We start from the raw sequence: 14,077 nt of genomic DNA, 5'->3' as shown, positions 1-14,077 counted from the left end.
TTTTTCACAATCATACGTTAATACATAGTTAATACATTAATTTTCATATATTTTCATACTAAGGATATAATTTACAAAATATAATTGAAAAAATAAAATCCCACTAAAATTCTGTGTAGGTTTACTTGCCATCACAGACATAACTTCTGCATAACTGCAGAAGCTGGAATGGACTCGTTTGCAGTTCTGCTAGGAACAACAGCTCCTGAGAACCCTACTGAAAGTGATCTTTCAAGAACCTACCTTGCAGAAAACTATTACTCAGATTCAAGCACTTTCTGTAAAGCTAACATCATCAAATCTGAAATTTTGCCTTTATTGAAGCTCATGCTTTGAACACAATTATCTTCATTTTAAGATCTAGAGATTGCAAAGGCTCTCAAAGAATCTCAGTTATAGAGATATAACTATAATTGTAAGAAATAAAAGCCATACTTTTAAATTATCAATTATATTATGTATAAATTTTTCCATTTCTTTGAAGAGAAACTTGTTTATATATCTTGTTATAGAAAAACAAGATTAATTATATTGTTAAGAAAAACTCTGAGCAATACAGGCTACACATACACTTTTTAGCTACAGATATAAAGCATACTTGTACATATCCTGAGCGTAGCTCCATTAAACAATAATCTGTCTTCCCAGCTGCAAGAAGAAGCAGTCCCTGTGGCTTGCTTGTTCGAAACTGCAACTGTAAGGATGTCTGAGGGGATGCTTTTGCCATGTTCAGCTTCACAAAGCTATCACCATAAAACGATACTGAAAGAAATAAAGGATAATAAACACGAAATTTAATCACACAAAAAAACCTCTTTTTCTTATCCATACCTAAATATATGTAAAAAATATATATTATTTTCTATATACTTATTAATGTACAAATGAAAATAAATCTCACATATCAAATTCACCAGTCCAAGCCATTTAGTAACAGCCCAATGGCCATACCAGAATGGACAAAGGATGAATACAGTCCAGTACTCTTATCTCCAAGGGTGATAACTGGGAATTTTAAGAACCGTGCAATTACACTGAATAATTTCTTTGTAATACTCCTTCTTTTTTGTTTGCTTTAGGTGTTTTCCTGAGCTTGTCACACCCAGTCTATTTTGTAGTTGCCAAAGAATTTCTCTCTGAGGTATTCCTCTATTTTCTCTTTGGAAACATTTTCATCTACAACGTGCTCTTACATCTCCATCAGAGACATCCTATGCCATCTCTGCAGAGAAGACTCAGAAGTCTCCTGCCACCTGAATCATTTTCAGATGTTTTCATCCCTCTATTCCAGGCAAAACTGCCCTCTTGTCTCCTGTATGCAACCTCCTGTTGGCCAGTCACTCAAATCTGTACAAGCCTCCTTTACTGTCTCCTCCCCTCTATTCTGCCCTGAGGAACAGTAACATCAGTAAGATTTCTCATTTGACTACTCACTGCCTTTACCATCCCCATTATTACTATTCTGAACAGCACAGATCCTAAGACCAAATCCTCAAAACTCTGCTGGTAACTTTCCTCTGACATATGAAAAAAATGTGTCAATTATTTACCACCCCCCCTATTTAATCAATTACTTAATACACAAAGCCCTGCACTCCAATGAATGCTAAAAAGCCTTTGGCAGCAAACTTTATCAGAAGTCTTTTGAAACTCTAAATCTTAGCCACCTTACCCACCCCCATCAAGAAAACTCCAGGGGGTTTGTAAAGAACTCTTCAAAGAAATCTTACAGACTCCCCAAAGTTGATCCTTCTCACTTGTGCATCTTTTATCCTTGTTACCGTACCTATAAATTTGAGTTACAGATGTCAGACTTACAGTCTCCTGCTAATTCTTCTTTTAAATAGTGGCATAAAATCTGCCACCATGCAGGCTTCAGGTACCAGAGCGTAAGATCAGATATTACTTAGCAAGCAAGTAATTTCACTCCCAAGTGTTTTAGGTCAACTCTGCTCCTCCCCTGCCTCCACCCCAAAAGAAGAATTTCATTTTGGGAATCTTCCCAGTCAGCAGTAAACACCATTTAGTTTGGCTTCTCTGCAGTAGCCGTGCCCTTTCTTAGTGCTTCTTTTATACTGCTAACTTAATCAACTGGCTGCACAGACTCTCTGCAGGGTTTTTGTTCTTGATATACTTAAGGAGGATTTAGTAAAAGTTTTGATTCCTTCAATATGATCCTTGACCTTTTTCTTTTTTCCCCACACCTGTCTATTTTCAAATTTCATCTGCCAAAGTTTATGATGCTTTCAGCAGTGTTTGGATACAGCTTGTAAGAACACCACCAGTTAAATATTTATTTTGCAGTTTTTAGCTTCATTGTGAAATAATTTTCTCATTTTAAAATCAAGCGTAACTGCAGAGGACTTTTGAGGTTTAATTTTTCCAGTTCCTACATTAGCTGTCCCCTTGCTCAATCTAATACACTCTGACGACTCTGATGACTGATAGTGTGGTGTGGGAGTGTATTTCCGTTTGGTTTGGTCTGGGTCTCCCCTTTGGATTTGTATTATTGTGATAACCCAGTTTGCACCCTCCCAGTTTCATGTTAATTGCCTTACTCTCCCTCCTTGTCTCCTCCCGGGCCCCTGCCAATCGCGTTGGCACTCCTCCCAGGCTTCTAGAAAGCTCTGGCCGGAGCGTCGAGTGATTGGCCATGGGGAAAGGGTCCCTCCCTTCCTTTCCCCTGATTGGCCCCTTTGTGCGCCCTTCATCCCATAGACCGCACCCTCCCCTTCCATGATTGGATACCCTTGTGATCCCTCCCTTGTCGCCACCCCCTCCATAAAACCTGCTGCATGAGCCTTCCAGGCTCACTCTGAGCTGGGTTTTCGCGGGAGGTGTGACCTTGTGCTCGAGGGCACAATAAACTTCCCGGATTTCACCCAGATTGGAGTCTGCCTCCTTCTTCCACCACCTGCCTCTATTGCTGCGGTCCTGTGGAAGGACCCACGAGCCAGACCTCTGGTTTCCCGGATTCCGGAGCCTGGCCCCCACAGCCTGCTGCGTCCAGAGCTGACCGGGCTGAGTGGGAACCGCTCCGAAAGGACGCAGAGGCAGTGTGGCTTTAACTCTGACTCTGAACTGGATTGTGCACAGAGTACCAAATCGTAAATCTCATTTAATAGCTAACTCATGAAATAATCAATGATAGTATCTAAAAATTTGCTGTGGGATATATAAAAATTCTAGGCAGCTTTCCCAAGAACAAGATTTCAGCAAACCCAACAGAAAACAACTATGTAATGTCGAGTTATATTAAGTACCCAGAGAAACACAGGAAAGATCTTTACGTTACTGAAATACACATATTTCTTCCAAAGGAAGAGTCACCACTGTGGACAGAAAAATTGATTCCAAGTGGAACAAAAAGGAATTGTTCCCCAGCAGTTTGCTTCTAGTTCGAAAGAAGCTTTCATCAAATAGCTCAAGTACACCTTACAGACTTCATATTAAATTTATATACTGAGAGGACCTATGCCATTTGTTGTACATAGAAATGTTATTCTGTGGGGTAAATAAAGACCTCCTCTTTAAAGCAAGTATTGGAATAACATAACTAGAGACAAATCCCCAGTACAAGCAAGGCCTAACTAATAAGCCAGGAAATAGGTTAAATAATTATAATTTTTTATATTATGCTAAATTCATACTATAGCAGTGTAACTGTGCTATCTATCTAACACACAGATGGACTACAGAAGATTGTCCCTACCCTCTAGAGCTTTAGATCCAGTAACACAGGTAAGAGAGAGGAGTCCTCTGATTTCTATCTCAGCAAATGGCTCACTGAGATACTGTCTTCCTGTCCTGGTTTTGGCTGGGATAGTTAATTTTTTCCTAGGAGTTGGTACAGTGCTGTGTTTTGCATTTTTTAAGAGAATAATGTTGGTGACACATTGATGTTTTAGTTGTTGCTCAACAGTGCTCGCCCTAAATCCAGGACATTTCAGTGTCCCGTGCTCTGCAGCAATCAGGTGCCCAAAGAGGCTGGGGGAGCATGGCCAGGAGACCTGACCTGAACTGGCCAAAGGGATATTCCAACATGCCCAGGGTATGAACTGGGGGAACAGCTATCAGTCAGCAGGTGGCAAGGAACTGTACTGTACATCACGTGTTGGTTTGGGGTTTTATTTCTCTCTCTCTTTTTGTTGTCTCCTTTTCCATTACTATTATATTTTACTTTGTTTCAATTATTGAACTGTTCTTATCTCAATCCATGTTTTACCTTTTTTTCACCTTATTATCCTCCCCATCCCACCATGGAGTGGGGGACTGAGCAAGAGACTACGTGGTACTTGGTTATCAGTTGGGGTTAAGCCATGACACTTCCTAAAGACCCCAGGAAGCATAACCTAGCTGTCTGAAATAACCTATCTTAATCAAAAAAACCTCCATTTCCTCCAGCACTGCACATCAGGATAATGTTATGGGTACAAGAAGGTTTCACCCTGAGTAGACCCTTGTCCTCACCCTACTGAGACTCCAAGAAGCAGTCACATTAATTTTGCTACATTACATCCTGGCACCCCTATAGAACTGGGAAGTAAAAGATTTCATTGTATTTTATCAGTGGAGTTCCTTAGAAATTAATAAGCAAAATCAAAATCTTTCACAGATGTCAATGTCCTGAAAGTTTTATTATGATCACTGTAGTACAACCCCTAAAATTAGTTGTATTTCTGAGTCAAAAGTAATGGCTGCTGGTGGAAATTACTTTTCAATAGACTTGAGTATGTGGGGAAAAAACAATGGATTTTTGGGGAAGCAATTAAGCAGAGACATTATCTATCTATGGATTACTGAGTGCAATTTAGAGTAACTAGAATGAAACGGTAAAGTCAGTATTTTGCAGTGCACCACTGTGATGGGGTTTTAGGAGCTCTTCCGGGTTTTATTTTTTGGTTTTTTCCTGTTAAAGGAATTTTCCCCCATACATGTTGCTAGGGGAGCAAATAACGGGGTACTTCAGAAAAACAAAAGACCTGGCTGCTCTTTTTGTTTCACCTGGGTGTGTGGGCAGTCGGTCTCTGCGTTCGGGAGAGAGGGGGTCTGCTTTCTTCAGCTGCTTTTCATCTTTACTGGAGAAGCCCCAGGATCCCAAGCCCGCCTTTCCCCACCCTTGCTTCGAGCCTTCGCTGCGTTGTAGCCCTGTTCACTCTGCCTGCCCGGACCCCCGGGGGGGTTCCCCGTTTGGATACATCTCGTCTGCCATCCGGATTTGTGCTCCTCCCTGCCGTTCCAGCCTGCCATTCCAGCCTGCTGTTCCCAAGGGTCCGGCTGGACACCAGGATCGGCTGCCCAGGGGTTTGTGAAGCTCCTTTGTCCCATCCTTCCCTGGGATCCCAGGCCGCCGGTGCCGCGTGCTCCCCGAGCTCGCTCCGGAGCGCCCCCTGCAGCCGCGGGGGAACCATCGCACCTGCCCTGCTCACCGGGAGCCGCCAGCGCCCCTGCCGGCTGCGAGCGGAACTGCACCCGAGGGGAAAGGGCCCGACAGCCGAGAAGGCTGGGACTGGGTTTGTGATTGTTTGCTGTTACTGCCATAGTTATTGTTGTTTGTTTGACTGGTTATATATATATTAGTGAAGAACTGTTATTCCTATTTCCCACGTCTTTGCCTAAAAGCCCTTGATTTCAAAATTATAATAACTTGGAGGGAAGGGAGTTGCATCTGCCATTCCAAGGGAGACTTCTGCCTTCCTTAGCAGACACCTGTCTTTCAAACCAAGACACACTGGGCAACAGTTTGATATTTATACTATGTATTAACTTCCTGGAAAGAAAAAAAGAAACCTAAGTTAAAGCTTCTGCCTTCCATAAAACTCTTCAGAGTCAGAATCCATCACTGAAGGTGGGGCAGGTAGGCACTGATCCAGCAGCAAACATGATTTTGAACCACCTACAGTGCCTTGGCATGATTTCTGCTTCATTATCCACCAAACTAAAAAGCATGTCATTACACTACAGTAATCAAGTTCCTCTAGAGCAGACACTTCTAGAATGATTTCTGGTTGAAACTGAGTTATGACTGACCTCAAAATTGATCTGGTGCTTTTGAAAGAAGGACATATTGTCACGGACTATCTGATGTTAATGGCACCATTACAGAAAATAAGTGGAATTCAGCCAGCAATACCAGCCTAGAAAGTCCTTTGCTACTGGAACAGGTGAATTCAACATATCATACAGGGAATGATTTCTTTGGAATCCCTGTATGTCTGTCTGGGCAGACAACCTATTCTGTAACATCTCTGTGCCTCAAATGGAAAAGGCAAGTGAAAGCAGCTGAGAATAATAATCAGATCTATTAATGCCCATTTATGTACACGGAAATAGACACACAAAGGCTCACAAAAATAGAGGCATAATCACTTGGGATGCAAATTTAAAGATCTGTTCAACCTGACTTACTGGCTAATTTGTGATCCCACTCTTTTCTTCCTTCTCCCTTACAGCCAACCCTCAAGTCTGGGGCTGGGGCTACAAATTCTTGCCTGTGTTTCCATCATAACAGGCAATGTTTATACAGGAAGTGTAAGTTTTGAAATTTTTATTTCAAGTAATTTTACTGAAGATTCTTGATCAGCTCTGTCCACAACATCCCTCTTTGAAGCAACCATGAGAAACCAGGCATAGCAAAAGCTTTCACAGTAACAGAGCAAAAGATTTCTCACTCATCACCCAGTGGTGATATTAGGTTGGCCTGTTACCGTTTTGTTTGGCTTTCATTCTCTTGTGCTAGAACTACAAACAGCTACCCTTTGAGTAGTCTTTCTCTTCTTCCTGTACACAGAGCTGTCCTGGGTTGTGGCGTATTCTATTACCATCCTCATGAGCTGTTGAAATCAGGTGGGGCAGTGTTTCCTTGCCTCCTCCCCCCAGACTATCTTGCTGTTAATGGCCCATCACTGTCCTGCCACATGACTCAGAGATAACTCCCTCCGGACTGTCTTCTGTTAATGAGCCTAATCAACACTTGGCCTCATGACTCATTACCCCATTGTGAGATGCTACACCCAGAGGGAGGAACCAAGCATTCCATCCTGGATATAATTTGAGATTCTGAACACCAGAGAGAACCTTCCCACTGGATTTCCAGAGGACAGGAGCTACACAGCCACCACTGGACCTTCTGAGGAAGAGCAGACCCTTTTTCTACAGGATCACCACTTCAGGAGGACTGCAGCTACCATTCTACCAGACTGCTACCACCACCCTGACTAACAGGGTGCCAGGTTGTATCCTGACTCTGTCAGTTTAACCCAGTGTTATCCACCTTTATTTTTTTTCCCCCTCCTTTTATTGCCCTATTAAATTGTTATTCTGACTTGGTGTCTCCCACTAGTTTGTTTTCAAACTAGTACAAAAGCACAAAGAAATAAAAGCCTCATCTCTTCTCCACTGCCAAAATTAGTAACCTCACAAATCTATCTACAAGAAACCAAGCTCAAACTCACCACACTGTTAACACAAGCAATGCACCATCATCCAACAACACAATCAAAACTAGAGAGCTAACTGAAAGAATGGATTTTTTTTCTCTTTGTTTCTGTCAGTATCTTTTTTTCAGCTGAGATCAAGTATCTTCTCAGCAATGCCATAAGAACAATGATCTTGGAATCACAGTTTCACACTCATTTCTTAACTGGAAGTAATTCAATGGAGACTTCATGTCTGCTCAACTCCTTTTGGTCTCCATTGTGGATAGAAAACAGCCAGATCTACAGATATGTCAATCCTTTACTTCTTTGGATCCCTTTTACACCTTACTCCCAAAGAAAGTCATGTAGAAAGGCTTTCCCTACAGTGCCTGAACCAATAATCCAGAAATTTTTATACATATGTAATTCAAAGAGGGTTTTACACTCATGCCAGATGAAAAAGAGGGAAATTTTACCAGGTCCCTTTCCTGCTCCTAGTATCCACCACCCCTTAATATGAAACAAATTGAAATACATAATTTGATCTTTGAGCAGAAAAGAAAAATATTGTAGTTTCATGAAGAGAGATTTTGGACAACGTTTTTGTCTTCAAAATGTTCACGAGGTTATCAGTGCCAGAGTACTTAAAGCTTTCACCAGAAAACTACAGTGTAAGAAAAAATAATGTAGATAACACCTAAGATATATTCAGACATCCCAAATCCTTCTCACAGGGACAAAAATATTACTTTATTTTAAGTACCCAATATATTCATCTTCTGTTCTCAACACTACAATAAATGCTATGATAAGGCCGCAGAATTACTGCTGCTTAGACAAACTGTGCCCATGCAGCCCACTGATTTGCTGTGAAAACAACTATATATATTTTGTTTTACCAGAAGTCATAGAATCTATACTACTTAATAATTAAAGACAAAATCATAAAAGTAAATTATTATGTCTAACATAACCCATGTATTTTCAGTCAGGATCCTCTCCAAATTGCAGAACTGCTGAGCCAGAGGCAGTGTTTTGATGGCTTGTTTGCTGCCTACTGCAGAGTCAAGTCACTCCTGTGCCATGGCAATTCCTCAGCTGAGATCACAGTTCCTGCAGTGGCCTCATCAATAATCTGCAGTATTGGTGAGCTCTACAGGCTGGCTGTATAAAAAGGAATTAACAAGAAGAAGGGGGCAGGGGAGGCAGGAGGATGAAGGGGCAGGAATTAATTTACCGGGTTTTTTCACTCTACTATCTCACCATCTGCTGTTATTCTGTGCTGCACTGGCATCTAGGAGCCACAAACATAGAGAAGGTCCTTATCCACTACATTTTGATGCACACCCTCCCAAGTTACTCTAACTGTACAATGTCCCTTCAGGAAAATAAAGGTACTTAACTTTCTATATGAAAAACACCAAGTCAGATTAAAGGTTAATTCATCCATCCTAAGAGCACACTCTGGTACAAAGTGTAACAAGCACATCCATCAGCTGTGACTGGTGAGGTACTGGTTTCATCAGCCCTTGTGTATCTACAGGCAACACCTGCTTTAGTAATTTGACTGAATAAGCTTCCCATTGTCCAGCTGAGATCTGCACCTTGAAGCTTGTCCCCTGCAGCTCATTCACAAAGATATAACAGTAACAGAAAGCAACTCACGCAGGTAACTCAGATAAATATTAATCTTTCAGATGACAGTGGTCTTCTATCTCTCTGTTGACAAATTTGGGTATGTTTTTGACTCTACTATTTGGAATGTTCAAGTAGAAGCCCTTCCTAAGAGCACAGCCCATTTCCCTTGTGGTTAGTGAAAAACTGGTGTAACCACTCTTTCTGCACAGCATATTTTTCACACCAATACCAGATTACTAAATACATTCTGCAAGAACTCATTTCAAGGCTGTAGAGAAACTAAAGTGGTATAAGTTTTTTCCCCCTCCCTGCCTTTGTCCTTCCATTCTTAAAAGAGAGCAGTTGTTTCTCCTATTTACACATTTCGTCTGTACTAACAATTTATTTATGGTGCTTCACTGAGAGGTAGAAGGGTTGTACAATCTAGAAGTAAAGTGAAAGCAGGCTTCCAAATAGTAAAAATACTTTCAGCTATATAAAAGTGCAGCTTGAAGCCTCATTTAAGAGTCCACATGCACTGAATGACAGGCAAACTATGACACCCACTTTGAGTCCCAGTAGTTTCTGCTGTAATTAAGATAAAATATGCAGGTCCCAACAGATGAAGAGGCAGATCTGGCCTCTGTTTCCCTAAACCACAGGAAAAACAACCACCAGCATAAATAAAGCAGGAAGACTCTCCCTTAGGATAGGATTTGAGTGATGGAAACATGTATTCAAAGCCTATTAATAGCAAACATAAATAAGCTTTTGTGATATTAATAACTTTTAAAAGCCTTGTTTACTCTGATTGTACAGCACAAGTGCAGACAGATTTAAAAGGGAGAAAACATTAGTGAAAGAGCACCAAATTCCAGGTATCCAATGTAACAAGTTTTTAAGAAAAAAGGCAGAATGAGAGATTAAAGAACGCATTTGTAATTACTGCATGGACTCACAATTTACACTTATAAACATGCCTAGAGCTTCCCCACAGAACCAAATCGTTCCTCTAGCTCCTTCTCACTACCACATCTTAGCACCCAGGTCCAAGATTTCAATCACTGCACCAACTGAAGAGCTGCCAGTCCTCTCCAAAGACAATTCCCTGGTATACAGACACTCCTACAAACGTTTGTAGCTTTACAATGTTTCATTTCTGCACTGAGTAGCTTACCTGGAACAGAACTGACCCAAACTGATTTTTCTCACATGCTTCAAGTATCTGTTCCAGAATTTTGTTCTTCTTGAATCTGACACTAACATGTTTGAAACCACTATGACCATAAAAGAATCCCAGCTTCAAATTTTAAAGAAATACCTACTGAATTCTAGCACTTACACACAGTTACTTTAAAAGTAATTACTATATGCTAAAGTTTCTGGTCTAAGTGGCATGACAAAGATGCTACGAAGATAGAAGAAAAAGAAAAATTCTTTAACTGAAAAATCTTTCAAGAAGAGTATCTTACATGGCTAACATTTTGCTGGAACTTTGGAAAGGTCTGCATAACTGCCCTGGGTTTGACTGGGATAAAGTTAACTTTCTTCTTAGTAGCTGGTACAGTGCTGTGGTTTGGATTTACAGCACAACAGTGAAAAAATAACTATTTTTTAAAATGTAGTGCAAATAGCAAAAGAAATTGCCAGAGATTTCATGGCATTGTCAGAAGTGGCATATTCTGGAAATGAATATAATCAGTTCTGCTGATTCAAAGCTCAAGAAACTAGCAGTTAAAAAATAAAATTTGACCACAATCACTTTCTTAAAGTAATTTCATAATTGCTTTTTTTGCTTTTGAACAGCAGTGAAGAATCAAGTTGGTAGCTAACTTTTTCTGACTGAAACATGACCCCATGTTAGAAACCCTTACAGTTAGTGTGACTGCCCATTAAAACACAAGTGAATGACTTTTAAAGTCCTAATCAGAACTTCATGAGTGCGATGAAATTAAAAATGTCCTTACACTGATGTAATCCTATACTGATGATAGTCCAGTCTCTTACAGTGGATCTCAACACTTCTTACTTTTGCAGGAGGAAAAAGTGAACCTCCTTTCAGTCTGATTCGTTACTATTAATCAACTGTGGGAAAAAAAATTCCAGGAAATACATGCTTAGAAAAAAAAATGCACTCATGGCTTCTTTTTCTTTTACAGCTAGATGGAACCATATTTTTAATATTCTTTTTTTAACGCAGTACTTGCTTCATCACAGATAAAATCAAATTCACCTGTTGAGACTGAAAAACACCACCACTACCACGAATACATAATATGGTTTGCTTACAATTCTTACACTCTCCAAAACATGGTGCTGATATTTCAAAAACAGGAGTTTGGTTAATGAAGCTTTGCTACAAGTACAAATAGCAAAAGTAACGCAGCAGAATAAGAGGGGGAAAAAAACCACCAAAGAATCAAAACAGGACACTTCATAATGAAAAAAATATTCCTCCATTTTTGTCAGCTTATCTAAGCTGGTAGCAGATGGTATCAACAGCACAAAAGAGACACAAGAAAAATGGAAGTGGAAAAGGAAGCTGCCAGATTCATTGGGAGTGCCTTTTAAGGCTAAATGTAATCATTTTTCAAAAGGGAATTCTCAGGGTTGACTTACACTTTCTGAGCACAAAATTCAGTGAGATTTTGTGGGTCAATCAAACACTACCAGAGTGTGTAAGCGTCTTACACTCATCTAAAATGTACACAATGAAGAATATCCCTGTGTTGCATCTAAAAATGCTTTACACACCAGACATGATGATGTTTAAAGGTCCCTTCCAAACCAAAATATTCTAAGATTTCCAGATAAAAGACAGTCCTGTAGTTAAAGCACTGAACATGAAATGAACAGAGCTGATGTTATTTTCTGGTTCCATCACAGAAACTCATTGAAAACTGAAGAGTTTAGAAAGCAACTTAATACCTAATTTCAGTTCATTGCCTATAAGAAACCAGCACTTTTTTTTCTTCCCAGCCTTCAACTGTCTTCTTCCCTTTCACTAGATTATGTCTGGGTAAGGTTTATAGCTACGACAGCACTCAGAGTAAGAAGAGAGCTGGAATTTAACAAGGTTTCCTCGTGGTAATGTCAGCCCACATGGCCCAGCAAAGTTCAGCTTGAAGGCAGCTCAATCAGAACATCACAGGTTGGTGCACCTAGAAGTAGCAGGCTTGAGTCCCTACCAGGTGGTTGGGAAATGTATCCTCTGGCTTTACCTTGCGCTGCCAGCAGCACCAGGGACAGAGGACACTAGTGCAACAGAAAGCCATGAAGTACTGGTTGGCCTAGCATTGCTCCCAGTAATATCTACAAAACCCTTTGTCATGTCATTTAAGACAATGCTACTATACTAGGGATTGCCATCTCAGTGGCACTCATCCCTGACACCCCTAATATGTCTGAGACATCTCTATGAGGAATAAAGAAATTCCTTCATCCACTCTGGCTGCAGGGCCTTCACTCACAAAACTGATGAGAACATGACTTAGAGCTCCACACACTGAAACTCTCTCATGGAAAGACAGGATTGGTGTATTTCATTTATAGTATCTGAATTTAATCCCTTCATTAACTTCTGAAGTAAAAACTTTTTTTTTTTTTTAAGTTTCAATTAAATATTAGTTCATTTCTAACTAGGCTTCTCAGCGAGTGAAACAGATGCCACACAACCACAGAAAACGACCACTCAACATTTCTAAGGAAAGTTATGGTGATTGGTTTGTCTCACATGGGATTATCAACGAGGGATAGAAGGTGGATGAAGGTGGATGAAAAAGCACACTGCTTCAACTGCGTGCTGATCCATTACTTTAAAAAAAATATTTAAACAATAAATTTTATTACCAGTCTTTGATGCTCAAATTGCAATGTACTTCAAGTTGCATCTCAAGAAAAAAAACCCAAAACTTGCAGCTCAAGTTTTTGGCTGTTTCAATGGTTTTGATGACTGCCCAAGACCTGCACCTTAACATGCGTCACTACCGGTAAAGTGACTGGCATGTCTTGGCACATTTGAAAAGCCAGGCACAAGGCAACTGAAGTTGTATGCTAAAACCCACATACCTGCAGTTTCTGACTGATACTTATCATCGGGACTACTAGTTCACATGCATGCCAGAGCAGGGGAAGGAATTGCAGGGAATATTTGTTCGTACCTCAGCACTTTTCCCCATGGCATACTACAGTTCTGGTAAGGAGTGGGTGGAAAAATTTACATCCACGTTGCTTGCAAAACATCCACGTTTTTATTAGGAAACTATGTCAAGTTCTCAGTGTCTCTGCAGTAGGAGGGAAAGCGGTCACAAGGCGGGCTCACACCTGAACGGACAGCTCGGCCTTCACTTTAAGGCAAGAGGACACCACGCCTTCACAAAATGCCCGCTGTCCCACCACCTGTGCGGCCGCCTGCGCCGCCCGCCCGGCCCCACTCCCGGCCAAGGGGCTGCGGCGGCTGCCGCCGGCCCGAGCACGGGACCCTCGCCGGGCCGGGGCACTCCCCGTCGGGCTGCTGCTTTCGCAGACAAGTCGCTCCAGCGCTCCGAGCAACCCCCGCGCCGGGGCCGCGGTCGGGCCGCGCCGGGCCGCCCCTTCCCCCGCGGGCGCAGGTGCCTTCCGGCCCCCGCCACGGCCCTACCTGCGAGAGCGGGCCGGCCGGCAAACAGCACCAGCAGCAGCAGCAGCAGCGCCGGCCGCAGCAGCGCAGCGGGCGCCCCGGCCATGCCGGAGGCGCGGCCCGGCCGGGTTCCCCCAGCACGGGCGGCGCTGGGGCAGCGGCGCAGCCCTGGGGAGGGGGAGCTGCGGAGAGCGTCACCGCCCCGACCCGCGCTCCCCGCCCGCTGTCCCGGGATAGCCTCCTCCCTCCTTCCCGCCCTCCTCACAGCGCAGTCCCTGCGCCTCCCCGCCCCAGCTCCAGGAGCACCGGCCTGGGACGGAAGACGGGGCAGTGCCTTCCCACAGCCCGGGCTGCACTTCACGGTTGTAGATTAGCCTGTGCTTGCGGTGGGGCCTGCCCAGTTGGGGGTTACAGCTGTTGTCAG

General features: G+C 42.3%; 1 protein-coding gene across 2 annotated transcripts in view; it reads right to left on the bottom strand.

The window, feature by feature from the left end:
* Positions 1-13,760, bottom strand: part of LOC125320193 (chondroitin sulfate proteoglycan 4-like) — a 44,822-nt gene extending 31,062 nt beyond the window's left edge. For both annotated transcript variants that reach the window (XM_048292261.1, XM_048292262.1), the window contains exons 1-2: positions 13,675-13,760; positions 599-762 (exon numbers count right to left, since the gene is read on the bottom strand). In XM_048292261.1, the coding sequence (XP_048148218.1) occupies positions 599-762; positions 13,675-13,759 (249 nt within the window). In that variant the 5' untranslated portion in view covers position 13,760. The remainder of the gene's footprint in view (positions 1-598; positions 763-13,674) is intronic.
* Between the last annotated feature and the right edge of the window lie 317 nt (positions 13,761-14,077).

This window comes from Corvus hawaiiensis, chromosome Z (genome assembly GCF_020740725.1).
Source record: "Corvus hawaiiensis isolate bCorHaw1 chromosome Z, bCorHaw1.pri.cur, whole genome shotgun sequence".
NCBI lineage: Eukaryota > Metazoa > Chordata > Aves > Passeriformes > Corvidae > Corvus > Corvus hawaiiensis.
Note: the sequence above shows the minus strand (reverse complement) of the source record. Positions and strands in the feature narration are given on the sequence as shown.